We start from the raw sequence: 10,072 nt of genomic DNA, 5'->3' as shown, positions 1-10,072 counted from the left end.
TCCATGTGAGTACAAGCACATGTGCACACACACAGAGCAGCCCAACAATGAAGCAACTTCAGCGTCTGCAGCTTGCAGACATTATTCAAAGAGATAACAGACCCTACCATTTGACAAAAAGGCTTTAACACTCAATTCAGAGAAACTGGACGGTCCCTGGAAAGAATCTACCCTTTTCTAACAAAAGATCTCAAACATCTGCAGGTACAGTGGAAGAAAGTAATTCTAGTGTAGGGAGAAAGGATAGAAGTTTACACTACAGGGATCAAAACTGAAATGGGATAGAGTAGTTGAGATTGGGAGGGACCTCTGGAAATCCTTTGGTCCAAACCCTCTGCTCAGGCAGGACCATTTAGAGATGGTTGTTGAGGACCACGTCCAGGTGGCTTATGAGTATCGCTGACGTGGGAGACCGGTGGCCAACACTCAAGTCAGCCTCCCAGCAAAGAAGTGTTTTCGCAAATTCTGAGATAATCTCTGCTGTTTCACTCTATGGCCCTTCCCTTTTGTCCTGTCACTTGGCACCACTGCCAAGAGCAAGCTTTGGTCTACTTGCAGTCCCTTTCAGGTATTTACACACATTAATAAGGTTCCCCTAAGCCTTCTCTTTTTCAGGCTGAACAATCCCAGACCTGCTTTAATTGAAGTTTTTAAACAAGCAGGACTACTTGCCCTACCAGGACCTGCAGATCTCCATTGACAGAAAAAAAAAACCCCACAGGTGAAGATAGGAAAGACCGTAATAGGTTTGAACGAACGAGGGAATGACACTTGACATTAAATTGAGCAAATTTCAGGCCCGTGCCGAAGGAAGGCTGCTGACACAGCAGCAAGGCAAGGGGTGAGCTCTCCCCAGGGCGGAGAGCCGGCAACAGCACAGGCGGCACACGTGTTCCTGCGGGAGGGAGAGCCAGGCTTGTTCTTCCAAAGGAGCAGAGCATTGATTCAACTGAACGAGAGTGTCCCCACTGGGGATATGACAGACTCCGCGCACCCCGCGTTCCGTCACCGTGCTGCTGTGCCCCTCTCGCCCCCTCGGGCGCCCTTCGCAGGCCCAGCGCCCCGCAGACCGGCCGGGCCCGCCGCACGCTCCGCGCCTGCGCCCTGCCCAGAGCGCCGCGCTTCCCCTTCCGGCCGTGCCGCGGCTCTGTCAACATGGCAGCGGCGCCGGGCGGGCGGCCGCGCTGCCTCCTCTGGGCGGCAGGTGACGGGCGGGCGGTGCCGGCTCCGGCGGGCTGGGCTGCAGGGCACGGGGGGAAAAGCGGTGGGGTTGGGAGGCGGGCAGCGCTGGGGCAGGCAGGAGTGTAGGGAAGCGCTGGGGGCTGAGGGGCCAGGAGGGAAGGGAGGCTGTCTGCTGGCGTGGGTGAGCACCCCGGGTCGCTTCGGGCATCGCTCACGGAACGCTTTTCCTTTCCCTCGTAGTGGTTGCACATGTGGTGGCGTCAGGTGCGGGTTTTGTGGAGGATCTAGATGAGTCGTAAGTATTGGGGGGTCTTGCCTAATTGCCAAGATATTGTTTGTCTTCTTGTAAGGAACATGACCCCCGTCTTTGTGCATAGTGTGCTTGTCGAGAAAGCTACACTGGAAAAGATTGCGATTTTTGTAGCAGGAAGGACAGAAAGGTTGTGGCCTGAAATATCATAGACTGTTCTTTGTTGGAAGGGACCCAAAAGGATCACTGGAGTACAATTCCTGTTCCTGCATAGGACTCCCAGAAAGTCACACCTTTGCCTGAGAATGTTGTCAAAACCCTTCTTGAGCTCTGTCGGGCTTGGTGCTGTGACCATTTCCCTGGGGAGCCTGTTCCAGAGCCTAAGCACCGTCTGGGTGTAAAACATTTTCCTGATATCCAACCTAAACCTCACCAACGCAGCTTCATGCTGTTCCCTTGGGCCATGCCACTGGCCACCAGAGAGATCAGTTGCTGCAACTCTTCTTCCTCTCTTGAGGAAGTTGTAGACTCCTATGAGGTTTGTCCTCAGTCTTACCTATTGAGGAGGTTCAATTAATGAAGCTGAGGAGGTTCAATTAATGAAGCCGAGGAACATTTTAATTTTTCAGCTTCTTTAAAGCTGTTACTGTGGTGGTGTTGACAGAAATGTTCTTAGACTTCCTTGCTTGTTCTTCCTTTTTGGTAGGGTGAATACATTGGTGTGTTGGTGCTTGCCCAAAGTAAAAGCTGATTGCGTTTAACCAAGTCCTTCATTAGGGTTTGCAGCGTGGCTGCCATGAGGGATTGGGAAAATGTGTCTAAAAGTGCATTCATGCATGGCCAGAAACGGCAGAGAGAAAGAGGCTGCAGGACTAGTTCATGGCTGCTTGAAGTACCAGTAATATTTGTGTAAAAATGTGCCTTTATGACAGAATTAGTGCCAAGACTGTGCCGGAGTTGAAGTGGCTAGTCCTGCCATGAGCTGGCTTGTCTAGTGTCGCTGATGGTGTGCTGGTTTACTGTAGCAGTTTGATAGCTACATAGTGGCTGTTTCCATGAAAATTACCCAAATGTTTTTTGGGGTTTTTTTTGTCAGATTAGCAGGTTGAGATCAAGTGCAACAAAGCATCATGATTATTGGAAATGGAAGAGAAGGTATGACTGTAGAAGAAGAGAAATTGGCATTAGATGACTGCTTTGGGATATAGTCAGCCAGTTAAAGGTGATGTTTTCATGAGGGTTCAGTCCACAATAAAATGCATCAAAGAGCTAAACTCTCAGGAAACCACTCACATTTTTACAATATTGCTTGTTAATCATAAGATCAGGTGAGGCATAGTGATTTTATGGGTGAGGGGATGGGAACATATAGAAGGAGTTCTCAGGAGAGACAAAGCAGTGTCTGGTGGTGTGAGAAAACAACTGAACAATGGGAACTGTTTGGACTTGATTTTCAAAGCTTGTTTTTAAAACATGCTCATATATTCACAGACTGAAGATGCATTCACTTAGCCTGTCTGTGCTTCTACATCATGTTCCTGTATCATGTTTCCATACATGTGTATTTAAATATATTTGCTGTTTTGGAATGAAGAATCATGATTCTGTTGTCACATAATTTCTTTAAGTAACTGATAAAAGGAAATCTTATTTAAGGACACTTGAATTTTTCAATTACAGAACTATACAGATGCATGTATTTGCAATTGAGAATAAGAATTGAAGAATTGTTCAGGCAGGTTTTGCAGGGGATTTTTTGAATTTTTTGTAGGTAGTTGGCAAGTGGTGAGAGAGGTCAGGAAAACAATTTAAATTTAATTGAAATTAAAATTTATTTTAAACAGTTTAGTTTAATTTTGCTCCAAACCAGGGAGCAGTGACTGCTGAAGTTTCAAGTTTTCCATTTTATAGATGCCTAAACATTATGGATGTTCTGCTGTTGCTGAAAGTTTTGTGTTCTCTTGGAATTTTGCTAGCTGTAAACAATGTGGACTGGTACAAGATGCAGGTCCCTTTCCTAAGCTTACAGGATGTAGGAAAACAAGTAGCAGAGCAGAGCTGACAGAAGTGCTCAGCATAAAATGAACTGTGGTTCCTCTTGGCTTGTGCTGCTCTGATAACAGATCTGCTGCCTCAGGTCAGTACTCATATTGTGATGGGTGTGCACTTGTTCTACTGAGGTAATGAAGTAGATAAGTAACCTGACTTAAAAAGTAAGTGTTTTTCTGTCCGTGGGGTGGCTCAAACCAGGATCAGAATCATCAGAAATGATGCAAGGCAGAAGCAAGGAAGAGATACAGTAGCTGGGTTGTTTTAAGGCCCTTGGAATTGTGACCTTGGTGTTCAGTTTTGCTTCTTGCTGCTTTCTTTTAACTGCTCATGATTAAGTGCAGTGCTTGGTTTAAGTTGGGGCTGAGAGAACATTCACTCATGTAGCTGGGAAGATGTATGGGTTTGAGACAAATAATTTTGATTCAAGGATGTGCAACACTTATGCCAGCTTCCCATCAGTGTGATTGTGTTTCTGTCAGCTGACAGAGACTTACACAGAACAGTTAAAAAGAGACACTGAAATTTTGTGCCTGGAAAACATATTTATAGGGCCTAGAAACAGCATCTTCAGAAAACGTTTCACTGCTCATTTGTAAAGAGATTTCTCTTTTTCTTCAGCAGTGTGAAATTGAACTTCCTCAATATTGTCTAGTAATTTAATCATTGACATTAGCAAAACTAGAGTGAGTTTTGATAGTCAGGGTTTTGTTACACTTCAGATTTTATTTTCTGTGGAAGTTGATGAAATAGGTGCTTGTAAATAAGAAGTACATTGAAATTTACTACTACAAAAACTACAGTATTTTTTATACAATCTTAAGTCAAAAGTATTAAGTTCTGTTGGAAAGCTCAGCCTCCAGATGTTTCGTTCTTTCTCTCTTTGTTTCTGTGTGCTGGCAAGGTTGCAGTCTACTTTTCTCAGTACTTAAATGCTCTTTACAATTTGCCATAACAGTTGTACTATGGCAGAGGAAGAACATTTAATTGTAAATTCTTCTTATACAAAGAAAAAGCGGTATGCTAAATTGAAGCACAGCCTATGGTTCAGTAACTGCTTTCTGCCTCTTGCATCATAGCCAATTATTTGGCATTGTAATTGGAAGTTAGCTGTAGCTCTGTTAGAGTTCTCAGGAGGTGTGGCCTCTGACTGGTTCTTTCATTAGCTCTATAGTGCTTAGGGTGCTGAAGTAAATTTTTAGTGAGGTTGTCAACTAAGCAATTTTGTGACTTAAAAATGCTGCTTTCCTTTAGCAGTTCCATAGCATAGTCTTTGCAAATACCCTTCCTGCTGCTGTACAGGCATTGCAGCCTTGGTATGCCATCAATAAAATAGGCTGGAATTTACCTGTGACATGCTGCAATTCTGAGTTTCAAACACTCAACACTGTAATTAGATTGTATTCACGATTCTGAATTATTTCTGTTAAACAGTAAGCCAATATCAGCATTAGTATTTCTTCAGGACCATTATGGACTATTACAGATTAATCTTTAAATGAAATATAATACATTCTGTCTGCTGCTTATGGGCCATTTATAGGCATGCTGCATATTGGGAACTGACAGGTTAGGCTATAACTTGTATTAATTGGATCATAGAGTGTAGATCCATGCTTATGACATAATTATATGTGAATATCCCATGAGTGGTGCAGTAGAAATGTTGTATCATGTACGCTATCGTGTGTGACTTTAGTCCTAGTCCTAGTCACTTACAAAGTCTGTCTTGTACAGAAATAAAACCTTAGGTTAAAGTTCTAGCTAATTTAATTCTCTGCACAGAGCTAGTTCACTAATACAGTCATTTCTATGATCTTGTAGTGACAACAGTGAAATGTGTAAGCAGCATTTTGGGAGATACCAAAGAACTTTGATTTATCAAGCTTAGTTTTGTATTAGAGATTTTAGAATTCAGTGACGGATTTACAGTTAATAAAACCAGTCAGTTAATTTAAATGCCATTTGTCAAGCATTAAGAAAATTCAGTAGTGCCTGTTTATCCCTGGGTTTTATCAATAACTTGATCATTTTTATTCCATTAAGTTGGTTTCTTGGTTGTGTGCAACTTTAATAGAACTATAAACTGACACACCTGTTGTAGAATGTTAAAGGAGGTTGAACTAAAATTGCTTTGCATGTTAATATTAAAGATATTTTAGTTAGTTTACATTTAGTAAAGCTAAGATTAAACAGTTTAAAGAGTCTGTATTAGTTGGTATATAAAAATAGAACAACAAATATATTTAATATAACTAAGACAACTGAAAAATACTTCTTCACCCTAGATTCCACATGCTAGTCAAATATATTCTATGTGTTTTGGTGTGTATTCTTATTTCTTGCTGTTTTTCTGTTTTGTTGGGGTTTTTCTGTTTTTGTCATAGGAAATAGTTAGAGAAACCTAATTGGCACAGCTGTGTGTGTAGCTGTCATGTACAGGGGCAGTATTATGCTAAAAAATAAGCATCTCCTCTGTTTCTCCACCCTCAAAGAAAGAGACAAGCCAGAAATCTTGTATCTATAGCTGTATATTAACCTTATTGTAGAGGTTTTATTTTCACCATGCATTTCACTATTTTATTTTCAGATACATAACTTACTGCTTTCATTTTTTCCCCTTTCCAGGTTTAAAGAAAACCGTAAAGATGATATTTGGCTTGTAGATGTGAGTATATAAGAAAACCGGGAAGATCTGCTGGTGAAAATCAAAAGACAAATGCACAGTGATAGACCCTGTAGCCAGGCTGCTTCATTGCTTGGAAAATTGTTTGTACATGATGCAGGAAAACTTCATGACATAATTCTGACAGGAGAGATAAGCAATCTGTCTGCTGTTCAGGGTGAGCCAGGAACAGACTGAATAGACTGCTGAATAGCCTGCTGAATAGGCTTCAGTCTATGTTTTGCAGTCCTTTAAAAAGAAAAGCAGATTACCTAACGCATCAGGAGGTGATAACCTCTGTTGAGAATTTTTGTAGTTCCTTTCATTAATTATATCAGTTGATTTGTGTTCTAGACTTCTGTTAGCACTGGAAGACCAGATATATGAGACCCCTGTTACTTTTCTAAATTATTTGGAAAGATACAGTGCCCTTTATTTCAGGGACAAAGAGTTTTTAAAAAGATTGAGTTTGCTTGTGAATGAGGTAACATTCCTTTTCTCACCCGAATATGTACTGTAATTCTCAAAATTGTATTACTCAGATTAGTGATTTTTGAGTGGGAAAAACTATACGTGCTACTTCGGAGTTATCAGCAGTGTATAGCAAAACAAAATCCAACTTTTTTTTAAATTGTGACCTTATCTTGTTATACCAGAACACTGATATCTTCTGCCTGTTGACAAATTCATATTTCTAGATAGGTTGTTTATATGATCTTTTTACTTTCAAAAAAAAAGTTACCATGCAGTCTGTTCCGAAATAAGAAATCATATAATAGTGCAGCAGTTTAATGTATTCTTTTCAAACTTGTGCTTTCATATTAAAAGTAGGACTAATTCATAAATGCTGCTTGTCATGCTAAACTTATAACTAACTTGATATTTTATTAAGACGTAAGGAGTACCATGACTGGAAAATAAATCTTGCTAATAATTTGATGGTTAATTGTAGAATCAATTTCTACTAATTTTAATTTTTTTTTTTGTGATATGTATTTAATTCTCAGTTTTATGCACCTTGGTGTGGCCACTGTAAGAAACTGGAGCCTGTGTGGAATGAAGTGGGCATAGAAATGAGAAACATGGGTTCTCCAGTAAAAGTTGGGAAGATGGATGCAACTTCCTTTTCTAGTAAGTATGGTTTGTTTAGGGGTATTTTCATCACAGCCTCTGTTTTGAAACTATTATTTTTTTTTTCTTGTAGTTGTTCTTCTGTGTCATAGCACAAATATGCAAACAGTAATTGTAAAAAAAATTCCTGATTATTGTTCTTTCTAAAAGTGACAACTTTCTGTAGTATGTGCTTTTTATCGCATTTGTTTCTGCTTGAGTAGGGAATTCTTCCTGACAAATGGAAGGTAAAAGCTTCTCAAAGATCTGCTTTTGATATGCCTCTTAAGAGTACTGTTATATAAGCATTTCTATGTGGTGTGTCTCTGGAGAGCATCCAGTTTTAGGTTCCTTCTATTACTGCTGGAGGAGTGCCCGTGTTCTTGCTCTTACTCATTTCAGGTAATCGGGCCTGAAAGTCTTACACAAAGCCTGCTGAAATAACTGAATTCATTGCATCAGTGATCACTGCTCAGCCAATTTCTTCCCGTGTTTCTCTGTAAATGTCTTCTCAAAGAACCAAATTCAGTGTTACAGTGCTTTTTTGTTTGCTGATGCCTTTCATATGTATCAACCTTTTCAGAGAAAACCCCAAACCTTCGCTGCTCTGAGAAGTGGTTTGGGTAGATGTGAGAGGATTGTTGAATGCTTAACAGTACTTCCTTTGTGTTTGTGTGCTTCTTTACTGTCAATTCACTTAAATCTATGTTGAACCAGGAGACTATTTAAAAGAGGAGGTGTAGGGAGGAGTGGGGCCCAAGTGAGATCTACATGTAATAAAATTTTGTAAATACATGTAGTGTTTTTAGTTAATATCCATTAAATCTGATTATTCAGGTTTGTTGTATTTGCCTAAAATGTTATGCAGAATACTTTTCTCAGTGGTATTCCAATTTTTCCTGTGCTTAGATATAGGAGAGTTTGGTCTTTTGAGATTAAAATGATTTTGTCTCAAAGACTAATTTATTGTATATATATATTGTATATATATTGTATATATTGTATATTCTATAAAACCAAATAAATATGACTTCATGCTTCATCTTAAAGATACTTATTTTCTATAGAAAAGTAAGTCTGGAGGATTAGAAGTTTCAAGTTCATGCAACCACGTAACTTCAAAACTGGGAATACATTTCATGGTTCTCTAACTTTCCAGTCATGTATATAAAATGCTAAATCATATAAATTGTATAAAATATTACCCTGAAATATTTGTATTTGTCACCCTGTTACTGAAATATTGTGCTTTATACCTAGAACAGAATTGGTACTATGTTTTTGTTATATTATTTTTTACTTATATAAAAATCGCTAAAAGCTTCAAGGGTTCCTTTGTGCCCTGGAAAAGATTTTCTTCTCAGATTTGCTACTGGTTTCATAGTGTCTGATAAATCTTTTAAAACAGTTCTATACTCTCATTTTGAAAGGGGAAATTTTGCATCTGAATAAGGAAACTCAAGTCAACTCTGCTTAATGCCATTGCAACCTAAAGATTCTCTGAAATTAAAGTAGCTCAGTCTTGAAAATATCAGAAGGAGATGCAGCTGTAATGTGTACGTGTCACTAGGAAGGAACATGAGTGGTTTGCTCTGCATGGTTTTTGTTAATAGTAGGAATATGAGGTAGTATGAAAGAGCTGAACTTTGGGAAGCTTGTTGTCAGAAAGCTGAGATCACAGGTGAACATATAAATAATCCAGTAAATGTTACCTCTGGTGGCTCTGTGGAATGAGGATACAGCTCTTGCATCAACAGAGCAGTCACCTGCTGTGGTGTCTGTTTGATTTTCAAGGCGTTCAGCCTCAGGAGTCCACTGTGTGTGAGCAGAGTAGAAATACATCACATCTAAGGCTGGCACAATTGCTGTTGTTTGCCTGTACTGTATTCTTCATATCAAGTAGAGGTGATGATGTAAGCAAGTAATTTCCATGAAGATGAGAGAATTTTGGTAATCCCCATGGCTGGAATGTTTAGAAAAAGTATTAAAAATTGTCTCTTCTCATTCTCCTAAGCACACACAAGAGCTGTATGAGGAGAAATAAACTGCTGACAGGTCTTGTGATTGAATGTTCTATTACACGTTTCAATGCATTGTAGTTCTGTGTAGTAGAGCTGTAAGAGAAAAGGATCAGAGTCAAATTGATCCTCATATGTGTATTTCTTTGAACAGTTGTCTTTGATTAGATGTGTGTAGGTGAGCTGCTAGTTTTATTTGCAGTGCTGTGCAATAAGGTACGTGCACCTGATCCAGGTGAACAGCCTTAGGGTCAATTTCTAAACTCTTTGCACGCAAGACGTCCAGCATCTGCTTGCTGTGGCACGTTGTTGGTAGCTTCAGAATGATTTTGTAACAAGCATTGATTCTAGGTGCCTTCTGAGTACAGGGATTGTCACTCAACAGGGAATTGCACAAGTATTGCCACAATTTTAGACTTATTTAACCCTTTTTTGAGACTTGTAGTTTAATTTTTAGAAAAAACTGAATTTGCTGGAAAGTATAGTTTGAGGTGACTGTTGCTATGTTCACAAGTGGAAGGGTTGTTGCAAATTATACTCCTCCAATTGGTGGAAGCAAGAAAGGTGTTTTTAAAAAGATCTGAGGTGAGGGAAAAAGTTCTGCAGTTGTCTTACTTTTAATCACTTCACTAAGCAGCAGGTAAGTATCTGCTTAGAAAGTGCCTGCTTCTGGTAAGGTTCATGATAGTAGACATTTACTTGTGTGAAATATGATTTAAAAACTTTTTTGTAATTACTGCAGTATGATACTGCACTTCTCATGAGCCACTACTCTAGCACTTGAGTACTTAATTGTCT

The 10,072-nt window shown here is 39.6% G+C and overlaps 1 protein-coding gene across 2 annotated transcripts in view; it reads left to right on the top strand.

Annotated features, from left to right (window-relative positions):
- The first annotated feature begins 1,138 nt into the window (after positions 1-1,138).
- The window catches only part of TMX3 (thioredoxin related transmembrane protein 3), a 28,496-nt gene continuing 19,562 nt past the window's right edge, over positions 1,139-10,072 (top strand). For both annotated transcript variants that reach the window (XM_084213114.1, XM_084213115.1), the window contains exons 1-4: positions 1,139-1,204; positions 1,423-1,477; positions 6,110-6,149; positions 7,154-7,277. In XM_084213114.1, coding sequence (XP_084069240.1) covers positions 1,156-1,204; positions 1,423-1,477; positions 6,110-6,149; positions 7,154-7,277 — 268 coding nt within the window. In that variant the 5' untranslated portion in view covers positions 1,139-1,155. The remainder of the gene's footprint in view (positions 1,205-1,422; positions 1,478-6,109; positions 6,150-7,153; positions 7,278-10,072) is intronic.

The sequence above is a fragment of the Fringilla coelebs genome (genome assembly GCF_963513975.1).
Source record: "Fringilla coelebs genome assembly, chromosome: 1".
Taxonomy (NCBI): domain Eukaryota; kingdom Metazoa; phylum Chordata; class Aves; order Passeriformes; family Fringillidae; genus Fringilla; species Fringilla coelebs.
The sequence above is the reverse complement of the archived record's forward strand: the minus strand, read 5'-3'. Positions and strand labels throughout refer to the sequence as shown.